General features: G+C 47.0%; 1 protein-coding gene across 1 annotated transcript in view; it reads left to right on the top strand.

Moving 5' to 3' along the window:
• Positions 1-10,936: 10,936 nt before the first annotated feature.
• RFTN1 (raftlin, lipid raft linker 1) overlaps positions 10,937-21,376 on the top strand; it is a gene marked incomplete at both ends in the record, with an annotated part of 182,526 nt that continues 172,086 nt past the window's right edge. The window contains one exon of the mRNA XM_079705075.1: positions 10,937-11,081. Coding sequence (XP_079561201.1) covers positions 10,937-11,081 — 145 coding nt within the window. The remainder of the gene's footprint in view (positions 11,082-21,376) is intronic.

The following is a 21,376-nucleotide window of genomic DNA, read 5'->3' on the forward strand; positions in this document are numbered from 1 at the left end:
TCTTCTAAGCCCTGTTAAATTAACTTATTTAGTCCTCACCCTGCAAGTGGATTCTGCGGTCATCCCGATTTTATAGTTGAGAACCCTGAGGTTAAGTGGCTCCCTTGACGTCACTCGGCTAAAAAGTAGGGGCCCTGGAACTTTAACGAGGCACTCTGGCTCCAGAGCCTCACCAGCCCCTGTGCTGTGCTTTTAAAAAGGCGAACTTGCGAGCAACAGGCAAATATTCCAAAGGCCCTTCCCATCCTTTTCCAGATAATAGGCACCTTTCCTTCTCCGGAAGTCTGTTGACGGAGTAGGTGTTCCTGTGCATCTCTTGGGGCAGGGCATTGGGGTAGTTGTTGTTGAGGATGAAGATGTAAACTGCCTGCGAGGAGTTTGCTGTCCCATGGGAAGATGGGACGGTACCCAAAGCTCCAGAGCTCTCTCCCTTGAGCTGTGGACTGGTCCATCCGGCTGCCCACCCCACCTCCCCTTGGTTGGAGTTAACGCATCCAGGACAAACTCCGGTCTCCTCTGGCCCAGCTGCTCCTTTCACGGCGTCCCTGTCTTGGGAGGTGGCCGCTGCAGCTTTATAGGTGCTGAGGCTACAAACCTGAGAGGGGTCTTGGATGCCCTCTTTTTCTCATGCCCTGTCTCCAAACCACTAAGAAATCTCACTTCCTTCCTTTAAAACGTATCCAGAATTTGACCTCTGCTCACACCTCATCACCACCTGGTCTCCCTGTTCCAGGGTCAGAGTGATCGTGTCTCCCTCCGAGGGCTCCCATCTTACTGGGGACAAAGCCAGCGTCCTGACCACGGCTGCCCAGGCTACCCCACTTCCCCGGGCGGGTCCAGGACATCCCGGCCTGCTTGCACTTGTGGCCACCTGCTCCCTCATCCCAGCGCTCGCCCTGTTTGTCACCTTCTAGGGGAGGCCTTCCCTGATCACGCTGTTTTTTTTAAAATTGTGCCCTCCCCTGTACTTGCTAATACTCCTCTCTGCCTTACTTGTCTTTATGTGACATACTTTTAAACTTGAACTTCATTTATTATTTTTATGTGTCTGCTCCTGAAAGTAAGGTCCACGAGGGTGGGGTTGTTCATGTTTTGTTTTGTTTTGGTATTTGTCTCTGTTTCACTTCGGTATCCCCAGCACTTGGAACAAACAGTGCCTTGCACCTACTAAGTGCTCAGTGAAGGAGGGCGTGATGGTTAATTTTATGTATCAAATTGGCTACCCCCGGGGCTACCCAGTGTTTGGTTAAACAGCAGGCTAGGTGTTGCCATGGGGTATTTTTAAAGATGTGATTAACATTTGAATCACCCTCCATAATATGGGCGGGCCTCATCCAACTAGTCCGAGGACTTAGAAGACTGAGGTCTCCTGAGGAGGAAGAATCTGCCTCCAGGTGGGCCTGGGGCTCAGCTCTGCACCATCACCTTTTCCCTGGGCCTTTGGCCTCCTGGCCTGTGCTATAGATTTTGGACTTGCCAGCCTCCAAGTCCAAAGACAAGTCCTTTAAAACAAATCTGCCCCAACTTCTCTCTCTGTAGATATCTACATAAGGACACACATACACACAAGAAACCCAGGAGGAAGAACAGGCTTTTGGGGCAGAGTGTTGTGTTCTCTTTGGGGCGTATTCATCCGGAAGTGCCGGGAAAGTTCCAGGTGAAGCTGTTGGAATGGGTCGGTGGGCATGTCTGCTGGAGTTGGACAGCAGTCAGGCTGGGAGGGGAATCTGACAGCTAAGGGGGAGATGATGCAGTTATGGAACTTTTTTGAGCCGACATGCCTCCCTGTATTGGAGGTTCCCAAACTCTGTACTAAGGCACCCCAAGGCACTGCAGCAAGTGGTACTTGCATGTTGGATGCCACCCTCATTACTAGCCCGAGGTAGTTCACAGGATCAACATCAAAGGCCACCACTTCCTTTTGATGATGTCATATCTTTGCAAAGCTGGATTTGGGGTGGTTGCTAAGAAGATCATTGTTGAACAGGAGATGAGGGTGGTGGTGTCCAGTGTGACTCCGAGGTTTGAGAAGTTTTCCAGTGCCAAATGGATGCACACATCCCAGTAGTAAGTAATTATGGTAATTTAAGGATGCAGGAAAAACTTTTTTTTTCAGTTTGTGTAGTCTGTTCTTTCAAAAGGATGCTAAGTTGTTTATACATAATTATCAATTTGTTTGGACCTGACTACTTAATAAATCGAGCTGTGGGTATTGCTTTTAGCCTGGGGGTGCTGTGAACAAACGTATAGGGACACTGGGGGTGCCATGACCTGGAAAGTGTCATGTATTGTTTTGCCCTGTATTGTTCTGGGTATTATATGTAGTGTGTACAGGATAAGGACCAGGGACAGAAAGACAGGGGACAAAGGGACAGGAATGAGGGCTGCACCCCAAAAGTTGTATTTCTACAAAAACAAAAGATGTGAGCAAATAAAATGTAAGTATCTGTTAAATCAGCGTAGTGGGTACAGAGATGTCTCTTTTATTTTTATCCTTATCCATATGTTTGCGGTGGTTGGTAGTGAAAGTAATTTGAAGAGAGAGGCAGAAGGAGGCTGGAGATAGAAATTTGGGGGTGCACGTGTGTTAGGGACGACAGCAGAGAGCCTGGGAAGGGAGGGTATGAGGTCCAGAGAGATTCAGGGGATGGAAGGGTGGAACCAAGGGGGTCAGCAAGAGCACGTTCTTTTGACTGTGGTTCTCAGCCCTGGCTAAGCGGCCTAAGAGAGACCCTGGGCCCCTGCGGCCTGGGTGTTAGGAGACTGGAGAGGGTCAGGAGTGGGAAAAGACAGGGTTTGCTCTCAGGGTGTTGATTCTCAATCCTGGATGTCAGTTAGAATCACTTGGGGGGGTGCCTTAAAAATGATGCTTGGGCCCCACCCCAAATGCCTGGGCATCTGGACATCAAAACAGCTGTCCAGGTGATTCCAGTGTGCAGTCAAGATTGAGAACCACCGCCATGGTCCAGGCTTTCTCAAGCTTTACTGTGATTCAGACTTTGATGAATCGTGTGTGAAAAGGTGGATTCTGATTAAGCAGGCCTGGGTGGGCTGATCCGAGGAGCGCCAGTGCTCCTGGTCTGAGGACCATACTTTGAGTAGCAAGTTCTTCTGAGGGGAGGCTGTTTTGTTTAAGGGTGGTTGTGATGGAGGCTAGTGGGAGAGAAGAAAGAAAGGTGGTCTGGATCAGTCTCCACTGAGTGTTTTCCTTTGATAATGTAAATACCCCTGGTATTGCCTTATCTCTTGCTGTGTAACACATTACCCCCAAACTGGGCAACCGAAAATAGTAATGAATGTTTATTATCTCACAGGGCTTCTGTGAGTTAGAAATCCAGAAGCAGCTGAGCTGGGTGGTTCTGACTCAGGGTCTCTCACGAGATTGTGGTCAAGATGCTGGCTAGGCTGAAGGCTGTTCTGGAGCTGAGGGATGCTCCCACTTGAGTGTTGAGTTCATCGTGGCTGTTGGTTGGAGGCCTCAGTTCCCTGCCCTGGGGGCTTCTCCACGGGGTTAATAGAGTGTTCTTACAATATAGCAGTGGGCTTCCCCCAGGGACATATCCTACTGACTACACAGGTCAGCCCTGTTCAGTAGAGGAGGGGACCACTGGTGAACGGCAGGATTATTGAGGGATATCTTGCAGGCTGTCTGTGATACATCTTGTTGTCTTCGACTAGGAAACGTAATGCATATGCAGCACAGAAAACTTGAAAATATAGAAAACCATAAAGAGAATGTCTCCCATCACCTCGTGACCCAGAGGAAAGTTCTGTGAATATCTTTATTTAACCTGCCAGTTAAAAAAAATACGTGGATTTTCATATACAGATACACACATAGACACTTAAAAAAAAGTAGCACCATAATATAACCCCGTTTCATACAGATTGTTCTTTTCCTTGGCATTGAATCTGGAATACTTTCAATGGGTCAGTTTTAGTTATCCTTGGGTTTCTGTCTTAGTTTGTAGGATATCAAGATTTGACACCATCCGTACAGCTGATTGGATTTTCAAGTTTTCATTTACATTTCTGGGTGGAGAGAGATGTTCTTATCATGTAAAAACTTCTTAATTTGGATCATCAGTTCCTACTTTGGGTGCCTGAATGATGTAATAAACACACTCGAGTCTTTAAATATAGGATTTGAGTGGAGAAATAAAGAATGAGTTTGCCAGCTGATCCAGCATCATTGTGTATAATTGCCCCATCTCTGGTTGCTTGTCATGAGCTGTTGGCAGTTGTTAAAATTAGCTTTACAGTCTGCCTCAGATTAGCAGCAAGTGTGGTAAATGAGGGCTCACTGTTAATGAAACTAATTCGTATTTGAAAATATAACTACATTTATTGCCCCCATTATTTAAATGTGTGCATGCTAGTTGATAGTAAAAATAAACCTTTAAACTGAGGGATTTTTTTTAAACCCCAGCTGAAAAATAATTGTTTAAGGAGGTGATGCTTTTTGAAGTGGTTTTCCAGTGTTTTACGTGCGTCTGGGGAAGTATTTCAAAACCAAAGTAGAACTACTTTAAAATAAAAATTCAAACATTTCAACATTTAAAATGACACAGAACATCGTGCCCCATGGCTGATCAGCTTTTTCTGGAACCAAGTCTGTGGGGATGTGCCCTCTGTTTTATATCACAGCGGTTTTCTCCGAATGCCCTGCACCCCGCCCAGACTTCTAGAACAACCAGCCTCACTGTACCACGTGTATTTCTTCATTGTCTTTCTTCTCCTTCACCTGTGATCTCCTTGAGGGTAGGACCTGGTCTTTTCATTTTTGTATTTCCTAATTGAGGGCGTGACTCAAAAGAGGCCATAATAAATGTGCATTGGATGAATGAATGCATGAACTTGGAACATGAATTCTCTCCCTCATGGAGCCGACAGTTCGTGCATGAAACTGGGCCCACATATACCAAAGACACACCTCCTTCTAGGCTTGATTCAGAAAGAATTGATTTTTCCAGAGTGTCACCAGTTGAGGGATCTTTGCTTCCGGGTCATTTGCAAATGACCTCTTCTTGTAGTGGGTCTCAGAAACCCCCAGTGATTCCCTTATTTTCTTCCCTAGTCTGTCTCCAGTCCTAATAACGTTCAGCCGGTTTCTGCTGAAGAACTGTAAGGATATTTTGGCTCTTTTCCCACTGTCTCACCATAGGAGTGGGGAAAGACCTCCTATCTTTCTTCTACCTGTGAAGACCCCTTGGATGGTTTTTCTTGGTGCCTTCATGCTAGAGAGACCCATGCACGTAGGTGCAGGGATGTCTTTTGGGAAGATAAAAACGTAAAAAGAAGAAAAAACCCTCCTGTATGACTGTCAAATAATCAGAGCTGATCCAACCATCAGCTCACACAAAAAACAAGTAACCTGGTTTCCATAGGTGTCAATGTGAAGTGACTATGGGAATTTGGAAGGGCAGAGCTATGGGGGTTGGATGGACCATAGGAAAGTACTGGAAAAATGTCATCACACACAGGTGATTTTTAGCAAGTGTCCTTTACAAAAACAGACAGTAACGAAAGGAGAAATAGCCATGAATAGCACTGCTGGTCATGATTCCCTCCCAGTGAGCTGATGCCCCAGGGTGCACAGGGGTGGAGGAGCTAAATCCGTGGAGTCTCAGAGGGTCTCACCTTCCACCGTGCCTCTCGCGGGTCAGCATCTGGCCACCCTGAGTGTGTTATTCATTAACAAGATCCTGTACTTACTGTGTAGCCCAGCGATCCCGCCCCTAGGTATTGCCCTAGAGAAATGAAAGCTTATGTCCACATCAGAACTTCTACGTGAATGTTTACAGCCACTTTTTTTAGAATCGACCCAAACTGGAAACTCCCCAGATGTCCTCCCAGCGTGAGTGGCTGCAGCAGGCCCCTGACTGCAGGCTTGGCCAAGGAGGCAGCTGGCTGTGGTCATTTGGAGCAAACTTGATGTAGAGGTTACCTGTTGTATGATGCATCACGCCAAAACTTAGAGGCCCAAAACAGCAACAGTGGTGTATTTTGCTCAGGAATCTGCCAATTTGGCAGGTCTTGGTGGAAACAGCTCATTTCTGCTCCACGTGGTATCAGTGGCTTGACTGAGGCCAGAGGCTCGTCTTCCAAGGCAGCTCCCTGGCACGATGGCTGGCAAGTTGGTGCTGGCTGTGGATTCCTCCATACATGGGCCTCTCTTTGGGGCTGCTTGAGCTTCCTCATGGCATGGTGGCTTGGTTCCAAGAGCAGGTGTCCCAAGAGTCAAGCAGTGGATGCTCCCAGTTTCTTAAGGCTCAGATCCAGAAGCTGGCACTGCATCATCCAACACTTTCTATAGCAAGCAGTCACGGAGCCCAGATTCAGGGGAGGTGACATAGGCCCCACCTCTCGATGGCAGGAGTGTCAAAGGATTTGGGGGCCACATTAAAAAACTATCACACTTACCGTTTACCTTCTGCCCTACCTTGACCCCTGAGACCCTCCCTGAATGTCTGTGCGGGGGATGTGCAGCTACGCCAGCCCCATCTGCCAGCATCCGGTGAGGCTGTGCCCTTCACTCCTTCCTCCTCCTCCACCTCTCACTGCCCTCCAAGGCACATATCCAGCCTCTGCCCCAGCCTCTTGTGGGATTCTAATACAACCAGGGTCTGGGAACCTCGCACTGGAAACAGTGAAGTTTACAAAATGTAGATAATCATGTAAGGCACTATTATATCTTAGTTTTTTTTTTTTAATTAATTAATTTATTTTTGCTGTGTTGGGTCTTCGTTTCTATGCAAGGGCTTTCTCTAGTTGTGGCAACTGGGGGCCACTCTTCATCGTGGTGCACGGGCCTCTCACTATCGCGGCCTCTCTTGTTGTGGAGCACAGGCTCCAGGCGCGCAGGCTCAGTAGTTGTGGCTCACGGGCCTAGTCGCTCCGCGGCATGTGGGATCCTCCCAGACCAGGCCTTGAACTTGTGTCCCCTGCACTAGCAGGCAGACTCTCAACCGCTGCGCCACCAGGGAAGCCCCTATATCTTAGTTTTCCTTCTTTTTTTTTTTTTTTTTCGGTACGCGGGCCTCTCACTGCTGTGGCCTCCCCTGTTGCGGAGCACAGGCTCCGGACGCACAGGCTCAGCGGCCATGGCTCACAGGCCCAGCCGCTTCGCGGCATGTGGGATCTTCCCGGACCGGGACACGAACCCATGTCCCCTGCATCGGCAGGCGGACCCTCAACCACTGTGCCACCAGGGAAGCCCAGTTTTCCTTCTTTTTGTAAGCTAGATTTTGTGACTTGTTTGAGCATAGTAGGGACTGTAGCAGACATTTTTGGAGTGATGTAAAAGTCTTTCCTATTTTGACAGGGGTGGGGGTGGTGGAAGAATGCAGGAAAGAACTAGGAGGAAAGCAAATGTGTCAGTAGCAAGCAAGGTAGGGCCCTAACACGAACGAGTAAGAGGAACAAATTCACACTAAGCTTTTGGTGGCTGGCAACAGCTTCACCATGATTCCCTTCCCAGAGAGAACTGTGCTTTAGAAGCAGTTGCTTAACCAGGGTTGCATGCCCTAAAATTGGAGACCTCAAGGATTCACTGATATTACAGTTTTGCACCTGGCTGGTACAGTGTCTGATCACATAGATGATTTCCCAGGGTCTCACTGTGTCCTGTGAGACAAGCACAGTGCCCTTTGGAGTGAACTTGGACCTCAGGTTTGGGATAGTCTGATTAAAACCTTAAATTCAAAGTTATGAATGGGGAGTTTTTCTAATACTCCCTGGCATGCCTCCCTGCAACCCCAAATTTGTCTGAGGCTATCTTACTCATCCTGATAATCCTCTCCTCCTTTTTTTATGCTGTGCGGGAACCTGTCCTTGAGAGAAGAAATTAAATCATACTAAAGTGTTAGTGGCTACCAGGAGCCTGGTTTGTTACCCGTCCCAGGGAGATATTTGCGGTTTCAAAGGCGATGCCGAGGTAGGGTGTTCTCAAAGGAATGAGTCTCTAATGCTAGATTTTACCTAATAGGATAGCAAGAATGGGAAGATTTTTGAGGAAGGGTTTTTTTCTTGGAGGTCCCCAAATGCTCAGTCTTTTGTAGGGAGGAAGACAAGTGAGTGACTGGTAAGCCTTTGGGTTATTTCCAATTCTGTTCTGGCAGTGATAGCACTTATCTCACCAGCCTACCTGTTCCCCAGTACTTAGGGGCCTCCCTGTCTGCTTCTGCTTTGCCCCAGCGGATGCCAGGCGGTTTGCTTTTTAGAAGTTAAATATGCAGCCTCTGTGCATATCAGCTATTATATCTGCAGAACTGCAGAGTATTTTACAAGTAATCAGTTCATGCAGATTGCACATAAATCATGTCTGCTCTGGCCCTTTGGACACTAATGTTCTCTTATTAAGGCATAAGTAAGCCTTCCTGTTCTCATCTATCCTTCCAGACTTTTTAAAATTACTGCAAATATAGCCTGGTTGTCGCTTCATCAGCCTGTTCCCTCCCTCCCCGGCCTCGTTGCTTTTGTGCGGTTCATCTTGTTTTTTTGGAGCTGGCCAAGTTGCCGTAGGAAGCTGGGTACCTTGTGAATGGATTGAGCCAACGGAAATTCTTATCTCAAAAAGGAAGTGGCCACCACGTTTCTGTTTGTGATATTCTTGACGAGTTAATATATTTGTGAAATATGTTCTGATGGCAGCACCGGTGCCCCAGAGAGGAGGGAACTTAGCCAGGCTCAGGCACAAAAGGGAAATATCTCCCGCTGAAGTCTATGGAGTGGATAAAAAGTCGTTTCATGAATGTCATTCTGCCTAAATAAACAGAGAACATTCATTGTTTTTAATCCCCTGGAAGCTCAGCCCACCCTCGTATGCACATCGTATTAACATTTCTTCGTTTTCTTTCCAAACCGCAGCCACGGATCTTTGCTCTGATACACGTGGATTCTGCTTCCAATTTCTGCGGCCCTGCTCTTAGCGTTCAGCCAGTTTTCATTTTGGTCTCAAATGACTCTGAGTCTGGAAGAACCGCTCTGTTTCTGTGGTTTGGTCTAAAAAGGAACAAACAGGGACTTTTTAGACGAGGCCTGTAAAAGTACCACCATCTACTCTGAGAGGTGTTTTTTGAATGTAAAATCCTGTCTAAATAATTACTGTTGAGGGTAGAAAGGACTTTGCAAATTGTAACAACTTATTATCCCCTCTTAGAAACCACGGTGGAGCGACATCTCTCTTGTTTTTTTTTTTTCAGATGGGCTGACACCATGATGCACTTGTATTGCTTTTTAGATCCCATTTTTTAATTACGTATACAGAGTATAGTGGAACTGAGGTACTCTGAGGTGTTATTTTCCTCAGATGGGGAGAAAAATGATATAAAACAGTATTTTTTTTAACGTCCTTATTGGAATATAATTGCTTTACAATGGTGTGTTAGTTTCTGCTTTATAACAGAGTGAATCAGCTATACGTGTACATATATCCCCATATCCCCTCCCTCTTGCATCTCCCTCCCACCCTCCCTATCCCACCCCTCTAGGTGGTCACAGAGCACGGAGCTGATCTCCCTGTGCTATGCAGCTGCTTCCCACTAGCTACCTATTTTACATTTGGTAGTGTATATACGTCCATGACACTCTCTTACTTTGTCACAGCTTACCCTTCCTCCTCCCCGTGTCCTCAAGTCCATTCTCTACGTCTGCGTCTTTATTCCTGTCCTGCCCCTAGGTTCTTCAGAACCTTTTTTTTTTTAGATTCCATATATATGTGTTAGCATACGGTATTTATTTTTCTCTTTCTGACTTACTTCTCTCTGTATTACAGTCTCTAGGTCCGTCCACCTCACTACAAATAACTCAATTTTGTTTCTTTTTATGGCTGAGTAATATTCCACTGTATTTATGTGCCACACCTTCTTTCTCCATTCAGCTGTCAACAGACATTTAGGTTGCTTCCATGTCCTGGTTATTGTAAATAGTGCTGCAGTGAACATTGTGGTACATAATTCTTTTTTTTTTTTTTTGTTTTTTTTTTTGCGGTACGCGGGCCTCTCACTGTTGTGGCCTCTCCCGTTGCGGAGCACAGGCTCCGGACACGCAGGCTCAGCGGCCATGGCTCACGGGCCCAGCCGCTCCACGGCATGTGGGATCCTCCCGGACCGGGGCACGAACCCGTGTCCCCTGCATCGGCAGGCGGACTCTCAACCACTGCACCACCAGGGAAGCCCCATAATTCTTTTTGAATTATGGTTTTCTCAGGGTATATGCCCAGTAGTGGGATTGCTGGGTCATATGGTAGTTCTATTTTTAGTTTCTTAAGGAACCTCCATACTCTTCTCCATGGTGGCTGTATCAATTCACATTCCCACCAACAGTGCAAGAGTGTTCCCTTTTCTCCACACCCTCTCCAGCATTTATTGTTTCTAGATTTTTTGATGATGGCCATTCTGACTGGTGTGAAGTGATACCTCATTGTAGTTTTGATTTGCATTTCTCTAATGATTAGTGATGTTGAGCATCCTTTCATGTGTTTGTTGGCAATCTGTATATCTTCTTTGGAGAAATGTCTGTTTAGGTCTTCTGCCCATTTTTGGATTAGGTTGTTTGTTTTTTTTGATATTGAGCTGCATGAGCTGCTTGTATATTTTGGAGATTAATCCTTTGTCAGTTGCTTCGTTTGCAAATATTTTCTCCCATTCTGAGGGTTGTCTTTTCGTTCTGTAAAACAGTATGTTTTTGGTGTCATTTCAGAATCACAGGCTGGCTGGTAATGGTATCTTATCAGCAAGAGAAAGCAGCCTGAGCATAGAGCCTCCAGTGTTCAGGTCATGGGTTGAACTGCACTCTAGATTTCAGCCAGGCTGAGGTCCTTTATGTGTTCTTCAGGGAAATGATGGGGTCGTTTATACTACGGTGTGTAAAAACAACATCTCAGGAAGAAGAAAATCATCCCCCCGTCTTTCTCCTTTTGCTGGCAGCTGCTGAAATGGGTTGCGGATTAAACAAGTTAGAGAAACCTGATGACAAACGGCCTGGAAATATCTATTCGACGTTGAAGAGGCCGCAGGTGGAAACCAAGATAGACGTGTCCTATGAGTACCGCTTCCTGGAGTTCACCACCCTCAACGCTGGTGAGTACGGGGCTCAACCCAACCCAGGGGTGGGGGGCTTGATGGGGCTTCGGCCCAATCAGCGCTGGAGGGGCTGCCCAGGACACGCTGGGGGGTGGGTGGCCGGGGACCGGGGGGGGAGCGTTGGGAGGTGAACTGCAAGGGGTGGGCCTGTTGAGAAGGGCCTGCGCTCAGAAATCCAGATTTTTAGGTGAAATCTTTCATTGTTTTGAAAGCTAACGACTAATTTAAATTGTAACATATTAAAACCGGGTGTGAGCTAAAGAGTACACGTGGGTGGGTTGCATTTGGTCCTGGGCCCGCTGGTTTACAGACTGTTTCATGACAAGACGCGCGGAAGAGGACAGTCGCCATCTGTCCGCGTGGTCGTCTGCCTATCCACCCAGGTCTCCCTGCCCCTTGTCCGCCGGCGTCTTTCGAGACTGCTCGTCCAGCGGGCTTGGCCCTGCCTCACCCCGGTGTCCCAGTGGCCCCCGGGTGACTGGCGAGTGAGGGTCAGTGTTTTCATCCCGAGCATTTGCTGAGGACCAACTGTATATGGAGAGTTGGGGTGGTGCTGTGGGAAAAGCACGCGGCCCGTCCTGGTTTCCAAGACTCATACACATGGAAAAACTCAGCAGGCTATAACTATAAGTCAGAAACATGTAAACTATGTTTTCGGAAGAGGAAGAGAACATTCTTCCTTGTGGGAGACCCCTGGAAGCTGTGAGCCCAACCCAGGAGCTTCCTAACACAGACATCTTAAGACTAACTTTCTCCCTGGGCTTCTGTGAATATGTTAATCTGCTAGTAAGAGAAGAGAATTCATGGGAAAAGCCCTCCGAGTCGTGGGTTTGAGCCCTGGCTCTGCTGTGGAGCAGCCGGGCCTGCAGTGTCCTCATCTGTGAAGTGGGCACACACAGACCAGCTTGCAGGGCAGCACTGAGCATCAGGAGAGGCGACACATGTTCTGAAGCTCTTAGCACGTCCAGCTCCAGTTGGGTTGCTGGCATCACTACCCCAGCTTCCTCCTCCACTGCTTTGGTCCGACCACCTTCGTGCTGAAGCTCCAGATGCCTCCTGAGCCCCGAGAGGGATGGGCAGCTGGGCGTCTCTGTAGGGGTGGACCTGGGCACCCCTCACGTCCCCCAAACCGAACCCGGCCTCTTCCTCAGCAGACTGCTTCCTTCTGGCGCCATTGATGAATATAATGTCACCATTGTCCTAAACGGCCAGACTTGACACCTTAGTCATTGTGACCGTGCCTCCCCTCACTCACAGTTTCCATTCTGTCACCCAAGCCTCTTAAAACTACTTCCAGAAATGCTAATGATGTAGCTGATGTAACATGGACAAATCTGAACCTAGAAGCATTTGGAGTATTTCATCATCCAGTATTTGCTCAATGAGTATTTGAGCACTTTCAGTGTGCTGGGCCTTGTAGGATGGTCAAGGAGAAAACCAGAGCATGCGTAGGAAAAAAGATCCAAAGGAAGTATAACAAGATGGTCAATATTGATTGTTAGGGTGCTGAGATGGTGAGGGAATTCTTTTTCTCTTTTTCATATCTTTGTGCATCGTGGTTACATTCCTTTTATTACTAAGAAGAGTGATTTGCGCCTTTTGCTTTTCTTAGTAATAATTTCCAGGAATATGTCCCGCCCCCTGCCCCCCACTGATTCATCACTCATTCCCTGAGCTATTTCCCTGGCCTCCTTGTTTGTTTCTCTGCTGCCTTGTGCTCCAGTCACGGCACCTACATGGCTTGTTTTGATTGAATTACCTTTTGTTTTCCAATTATAAAGTGGATATATGTTCATCATAAAAAGTTAGGAACGACTTCCCTGGTGGTCCAGGGGTTAGGACTTCACCCTCCAATGCCGGGGGTGAGGGTTCCATCCCTGGTCAGGGAGCTAAGATCCCACATGCCTTGCAGCCAAAAAACCAAAACATAAAAAAAAAAAAAAAAAAAAAAAAAAAGAAAGCAATATTGTAACAAATTCAATAAAGACTTAGAAAAAAAGTTAGGAAAACTCTGGAAACATTCTAGCTGGTCTCCCTGCTTCTCTCCCCTTGTTCCCACCACCCTCAGATCACGTCACTCCTCTGCTCCAAACCCTGCCATGGCTCCCCGACCCTGAGACACCAGCTTCCCTCTGCCTCAGTCTCCCGCTGTCCTGCATGTTCTGCCACTGCGGCCTTGCTGTTTCTCAAATCTCCCAGGCTTCCTCAGGGCCTTTGCACTGCCTGTTCCCTCTGCCTGGAAGTTTTCTCAGATGTACCCTGGGTTCAAACCCTTAACCCCCTTCTCTGGGAAACCTCTCTGACTGCCTATTTAAAATTTCACCTCCCCCGACACCCCATCCCTTTCCCCTCTTGATTTTCCACGTAGCGTATCCTGCCATCAACATGCTTTATATTTCGCTTGTTGTTATTCATTTCCTTGTTTGTTGTTTGCCTTCCTTCAGAAGGTGGAATCCCTTCTAATGAGAGCAGGATTGTGTCTATTTTATCCTTTGCTGTATTGTCGGTGCTTTAAAAAAAAGAAAAAAAAAAGAACAGTGCCTGGCACATAATAGATAATCAATAATGTTTGTTGAATGAATACTCAGTGTATATTTTTGTATCCTGTTTTTTTGCATCTTAACATTGTACCGTGAGGCACACACCTCGTGGTTCCATATGTTCTGAAAATATGATTTAATGGCCCCTATATGCTTGAATCACTCAGGGTGCCGTAATTTATTTAGGACCCCCTTTTACTGTTTTTTTTTTTTTTTTTTTTGCGGTACGCGGGCCTCTCACTGTTGCGGCCTCTCCCGTTGCGGAGCACAGGCTCCGGATGCGCAGGCCCAGCGGCCATGGCTCATGGGCCCAGCTGCTCCGTGGCATGTGGGATCTTCCCGGACTGGGGCAGGAACCCGCGTCCCCTGCATCGGCAGGCGGACTCTCAACCACTGCGCCACCAGGGAAGCCCTAGGGTCCCCTTTTATTGGACATTTAACTTATATGGGGCTTTGGGCTATTATAAATAATGCTGTGATAAGAAACGTTGTACCTAAATCTTTGCGTGTATTTCCGATTATTTCCTCAGGAATGACTGAGATGAAAGATATGGATGTCGGGACACTTGATAAATTGCCACACTGCCCCCTGGGTGGGACCTGCTGGTGTAAAGCCCAAATCTGATCATGCTGAACCCTTTGGCTGGTTCCCCGGATAAATGATGGGAGGGTTGCAGCTAGTGCTCAGGAGGTCCTCATCTCTGGAGGACCGTGGGCCTGGGCCCTTGGCCTTGCCAGCTGCCCCCAGCAGGACCCTCCCTCCCAGCCTCCCTGCTCTGGTGCAGTCAGGCCACCTTCTGCACAGTGCCTGCCCCACCCTCCCTATTGCCAGGATCTCCCCTACCTGAAATTGTTCTTTCTGGACATCCATCCCATCAGAATTACTCTTTTCTGCATGGCTGTAGTTTGTCACTATCATCTTTCTGACACTTTTATCCCATCATATATTAAACCCATTTGTGTTTCCTTGAGGGCAGAGACCAAGCCTTTCCCATCTTTCTGTTCATCTTTCTTGTTTATGCCTTCTGGCCAAGAACAGCGTGTCCTAAATAGTTGGGTTCTAGTACACCTTCAAAGTCACTGTTACAGCTGCTGTTGCGGTTCCCTGGCAGCCTGTCAAGTTTCTTTTCCAGAAGTTCTAATGGGATCATTCATTATTGCTCTAGAGTGGAGCCAACATTTGTTAAGAGCCTACTGTGTGCCAGATCCTGTGATGGGGCATTAGATCCCTGATCTCATTTTTTTTTTTAACTTATCAACTTTGCCAAAGTATTATTTAAGCGTACCACACTGCACATCTTTAAAATGTTCAAACCCATGAAGCCGTCACCTCATCAAGATGTAGAACATTTCCATTGCCCCCAGAGTGTCCTCATGCTCCTTTGGAGTCCCTCCTTTTTTCCAACCCTCTGTCCCCAGATAGCCAGTGATCTGCCTTCTATCACTGATTTTATTTTCTAGAATTTTCTATAAATGGAATCACGGTGTGTAGTCATTTGGTCTGGCTTCTTCCACTCAGCTTACTTATTTTGAGATTCATTTATGTTGTTTGGTGTGTCAGTGGCTCATTCCTATCTCATCACTGAGTAATATTCTATTGTATGGATTTACCACAGTGTGTTTTTCCATTCACCTGCTGATGGACATTTGGGTCATTTCCAGTTTGGGGCTATTACAAATTAAGTTGCTATGACCATTCGTCTTTGTGTGGTTTCTTATGTCATCTTATCGCCACAGTAACCCAGTGAGGTGTATGGGGACACTCATTCCTTTTTTGCAGAAGAGGAAATGGACCCTCAGAGAGCTTAAGTAACCTTTCTAAAGATGCAGTGCTAGGAAGTGACTAGGGTGGAATTTGCATATGGATCTCTTGGGCATCCGAGCGCTTGTGCCTTGTAAACTGCAACGTGCCAGAGAAAATAGGCATGGACACCAGTCAGAACATCCTTGCTAGAAAACTTGTGTTATAGTGTAGAGACGCATAGGAGTACTCCTCTTCTATAGGGTTTTGGCCATAGGAGATTTTTGAGTAGCACTTGACATGCTTATTTTTCATAGAGAAGGTGGTCATCTGACACTTTAATGAATTTCAAGTTGGGGACCTTCCACCTGCTGGCTTAGGCAGGAAGGGAACCATGTGCACTTTAAAACAATCAAGGTCAGAGCCAACATTGTTCTATCTGTCCCTTGCTTAGAGCTCGGTGCTTTTGTGGATGATACTGGAACATGCAGCCTCGCTTGTAGGGCTGGCGGAGGTGAAAAGCAGCGGGGGACTCACAGTGAAGCGTGTAAGCTGCCAAAAATCTCAATTCTGGGTGATTCGATTGGATCTTAAATTTTCAATTAACTCTGGTCGCCGAGGGATGAACCTGCCCTTTGATGGGTTTCATCGCAGACGGAGGCCCATAAAGCATCACAATTTCTGCAAAACGGTGCCTCATTATCCCTTTTATATGTGTGTTTTGCCAGCTTCTCTATGCCAGGCCACTCTGACACCACTCAGAAGCTACCTGTGTCAGCTCTGTGAGAATCCACTGTGTTTATAACATGCTTGGTGCAGGGACAGTTGGCAGTCAGAGACCTGTAGGATGAAGTTAGTGCCCAGGGTGTGATCCTTGCTTGAACTGTCTAGTCCTGCACTGTCTAGTACAGAAGCCACCAGCCACATGGTTACTGAAATATAATAATTGATTACCACTGAATAAAATCAAAAATTCAGTTCCTCTGTCACCCTGGCCATACTTCAAGTGCTCAGCATGCACATGTGGCTGGTGGCTACCATACTGGACATCGCAGATGGAGGACACGCCCACCATTGCAGAAGGGTCTGTTGGGCAGTGCTGTTCTAGTTGGGTTTCAAGGGAGGATAACTCGGTGGCAGGTCTGACTCTGTATCCCTAATGCACATGAATGTACCATGTTATTATGAAAGTTTGCCCTTGGGTTCACCACGGACTGTAGGATGACAACTCATTGATTTCACAGATATTTATTGACTGTTGACCGGAGGCAGGTGTTGTGTCCTGAGCACATAAGAGTGAACCAGACAGGAAGTGCTCCCTTGTCTTAGTCAGCTGGGCTGCTGTAACAAAATGCTCCAGACTGGTGGGCTTAAACCACAGATTTTTATTTTCTCATGGATCTGGAGGCTGAAAGTCCAAGATCAGGGGACCAGGAGGGTTGGGTTCTGGTGAGAGCTCTCTTCCTGGCTTGCAGATGGCCGCCTTCTTGCTGTGTCTTCGTGTCTGAGAGAGACAGAGAGAGTCCCTTCTCATGTCTCTTCTTTTTTTTTTTTTTTTTTTGCGGTACACGGGCCTCTCACTGTTGTGGCCTCTCCCATTGTGGAGCACAGGCTCCAGACGCACAGGCTCCGTGGCCATGGCTCACGGGCCCAGCTGCTCCGCAGCACGTGGGATCTTCCCGGACCGGGGCGCGAGCCCGTGTCTGCTGCATTGGCAGGCGGACTCTCAACCACTGCGCCACCAGGGATGCCCCTCATGTCTCTTCTTATAAGGACATTAGTCTTATTGGAGTAGAGCTGCACCCTTATGACCTCATTTAACCTTAGTTGTGTCCTTACTCTAAATACAGTCACATTGGGGCTTGGGGTTTCAGCAGTTGAATATTGAAGGGACAATTCAGTCCATAGCACTGGTCTAGCCCACTGGTCTACGTGGCTTCAGCATCTTACAGATGAAAACCAAGTGACTGTAGTACTTGAAGCTAGAGTGCTGGTGATAGAGGGGATGTGGTGGAAGGTTCCCTTGTTGGAAGATGTGTATGTCAAGGAAGGTTTGAGATCCACAGGTGAATTTGGAGTTGGCCAGGCAGGAGAATGAGACTGGGAGCAGGCGATCTTTTCAGGCAAAGGGGACAACCTATGGGAGGGGCCAGAACGTGGAGACAGCATTGCATGTACGGGAAGCTGTAGGTGGTTCAGGTTGGTTGGAGTGTGGCTTTTCAGGGGCCAGATGACTAAAGGTCTTAGGTCTTGGACTGAGGAGTCTAGGCTCTCTCAAGAGCCCTGAAGGATTTTAAGTGGGGCGAGGGTAGGTGATGTGATCAAATTTATGTTCTGGAAAGCCCGCTCTGGGTTTAGAATGAAAAAGGGTGGCAGGGATAAAACTGGGGGAGAGGAGAGCATTTGGAAACCATTGCGATCATCAGGCAAGGGGTGCAGGTGGCCTCAGCTGAAGGGGTGGCAGTAGGGACGAGGGAAGTGAGCAGGGGGGTGGTCAAGAGAGATCAGGAGGTGATCCCAGGGACTGGCTGGCAGGCGAGGGAGTGGGGAGTAGAGGAGGAGGTGGTTCACCGGGCATCTGGACGGCTGGCATGGGGGCCACATGGCTGGATGCTCGGATTCTGCTTTGAAGCAGTTTCTTTTTTTAAAAAAGAAATTTATTTATTTATTTATTTAGGCTGTGTTGGGTCTTCGTTGCTGCGCACGGGCTTTCTCTAGTTGTGGCGAGCTGGGGCTATTCTTCGTTGCGGTGCACGGGCCTCTCATTGCGGTGGCTTCTCTTGCTGCAGAGCATGGGCTCTAGGCACACGGGCTTCGGTAGTTGTGACGCGCGAGCTCAGTAGTTGTGGCTCGTGGGCTCTAGAGCGCAGGCTCAGTAGTTGTGGCGCACGGGCTTAGTCGCTCCGCGGCATGTGAGATCTTCCTGGGCCAGGGCTGGAACCCATGTCCTCTGCGTTGGCAGGAGGATTCTTAACCACTGCGCCACCAGGGAAGTCCAAAAAGCATTTTCAAATAATGATCTCACTCAATCATCCAAGTGGCCCTGAGAGTCAAAGCAAAGGCAATTTTTTTCTCTTTCCTTTTTCAGATGAGGAAATTTCCTTGATATGTAGTAGGTAGTAAGTGGGACCAGAATCCAGTGCTTGTACTCTCTTCACACAGCATTTTTCTCCTGCACATGAAGGAGAGCTCAGGCCTCCCGAATGGCATAGCAGTATAAAAAATAACTTTATTGGGGTATAACTTATGTACCATAAAATATACCCATATGAAGTGTATGGCTTGATGAGTTTTGGTAAATGTAAACACCCGTGTAATTACCACCACACTCAAGATGTAGAACTTCTCCATCACCCTAGAAGATTCCCTGCCCCCAACGCCCGCCCCAGACGACTGCTGATTTGCCTTCTGTCACTGTAGGTTCATCCTGCTTCTTCTCGAATACATAGCAATGTAATCATACAGGGTATATACTTTTGTGTCTGACTTCTTTAACTCAGCATAATGCTTTTGGGATTCATCCATGCCATTGTATATATCAAGAGCTCATTCTTTTGTGTTTCTGAGTAATATTCCACTGTCTGGATGTGCCACAATTTTTAAATCATTTTCCTGTTGAACACTTGGGCTGTTTCCAGTTTGGGGCTATTATCAGAAAAGCTGCTATGAACATTTGTAAACAAGTCTTGTGTGGACATATGTTTTCATTTCTATTGGGTAAATACGTAGGTGTGGAATTTCTGGGTTGTTGGGTAAATGTCTGTTTACCTTTATAAGAAACTGCCCAGCTGTTTTCCAAAGTGGTTGTACCACTTTACATTTCCAACAGCAGTATATGAGGGTTGGGAGCTTCATTTTTTTTACATGTGATAATTACAGCTGCTATTTATTAAGCACTTAGTGTTGTGTTAATCACTTTTAAACAAACTAAGGACAGTCTTATGAGGTGGGTGGTATAGAAGGATAATTGAGATCTTGAGTTTGGAGAGGTCATACAACTGACTTGCCCTAGGCCACCAAGCTGCTGGATGTTTGTAGCAAACTCCATCATCTTACTGAACAGTAGAGCGTTCACTTTAGGCTGTCTTGATTCCTGAATCGCCTGCACGCTGTGGTGGGTTTCAACTAAATTGAAGGGCTTCAACATGATAAAATTGAAAAGTACCTCATGGTCCATCGTGTGTCTTCTTCAAGCTCGTCTTCTGTGTCTCCTCTTAAATTCTTGCTTGTAAAACATTCCCATGACACACATTAAAATATCTAGCATCAGTTCACACTGCCACATTTTTAAAATTCCCGTCTATGTGGTTTTCCTGTCTAAGAGGTCTTTGAGAGCTGACCTTTGGGATTTTTTTCTTCACCATTATGCTGACCAGGCTCATACTTGGATTTTGGCTGCGAGCATTTTAGCCTTAAGCCCTGTATATAAATTTTGGGTGGTTATGAGAATAACACAGGGTGACATTAATTATTCAAAACATGTGTATTGTGCAATGAATCATTTAAAGGTCCAGGTTTTACTTCACTTCCAGTCTGGGTAACCTTATCCCCAAACACGACTGCAGAAGCAGCTGATAATCTTTGTCTCTTTAAGTTGTCCTCTTAATCTCTCTTCCCAACCGGGAAAAAGAACTCCTCTAAAAAGATGGATCACAATTTAAGGTCTAAAAAGTAACAGGTTAAAGTGTTTTGGGGCTAAGAGCTTGGGTGCCTAATGGCTCATTATAAATCCCGGTACTGTTAGCCTGTCTGATTTCATGGGTCGTCAAGGGAGGTGATAAGCAAATTCTGAAATACCATCCGAAATAATGTTAACCTCCAGAGAAAGACTGTAGGCCTTTAGAACTAATCTCTTCCTTAAAGTGGTGGTTCTCCAACTTGATGGTGGGTCAGAATCACCTGAAGAGCTCTTTGAAACCCAGAATCCTAAGCTCCAGAATTTCTGATTCATTAGGCCTGGGGCAAGGCCTGGGAATGCATTTGTAGCAAGTTCCCAGGTGACGCTGATACTGCTGGTCTGGGGACCACACTGAGAACCTTCCAGAACCAGATGGACTGCAGATTTCTTTGATCTGAGTGGAGATGGCAGAGAGAAATGGTACTGGTGTGATTTTTAAGTATAAAATAAATTCAGTAAATATACACGTATGTAATGACCACTCATATTTTATTTCCTTGAAGTAGCTTGCAGTATGTTTAGAAGGACAGCCCATACTCCTAAAACAAAAATACTACCAGTTGGACATAATGATTCTCAAACTTTTTGCTTAAAAGATTCCCATGGCCAGGCTGCACCCCAGACCAGTGAAGTCCATCTTGGGAAAGTGAGCTAGACCTCAGGGTTTTTTGAAACTTATAGGTGATGCCGCATGCAGCTGTGGTGCACCCGTGGGCATTTGTGAAGGGCCAGGTGGTCAGTACAAGCCTGGGTACCCCAGCTGGTTACCCTCAGGTGGGTCACATATACTGAGACTTTGTTTCCCTTCAGCCCTTGGAGCTGTTTGAATCTCCTGCACGTCACTTCCAGTTCCCTGAAGCCTGGTTTCTTTCTCCAGAGCACTGAGCAAGCATGTGACATGGTGTAGTTGGGAAGCCCAGGTACAAACAGTTAGTTGTTCTCAAACTATAGCAACACCAGAATCACCTGGTGGGCTCCTTACACCGGATTGCTGAGCCCCTACCTGTGGAATTTGTCGTCTGGATATCTAGGGTGGGGCTCAAGATTTTGCACTTCTGGCAGGTTCCCAGGTGATGCTGCTGTTTGCAGTTGCTCCTACAGGGGACCACACTGAAAACCAATGGGCTAGACCGTGGGCAGTAGATTCCCACCAGCAGCCACAGTCATTCTCCTGAGCTGAGTCCTCCACATCTCCGCTGTAACTGAATCCCAGCTGTCCCCGGTGGATACCCTGCCTCCCCAAGGTGCCCTAAAACCTTAAATGGTTGTCTGTCAGAAAAGCCAGTCCTGATGTGGGACCACACGGCCCTGCCCTCTTCCCCTGTGTGAACTG

Source organism: Hyperoodon ampullatus, assembly GCF_949752795.1.
Source record: "Hyperoodon ampullatus genome assembly, chromosome: 5".
Lineage (NCBI taxonomy): Eukaryota > Metazoa > Chordata > Mammalia > Artiodactyla > Ziphiidae > Hyperoodon > Hyperoodon ampullatus.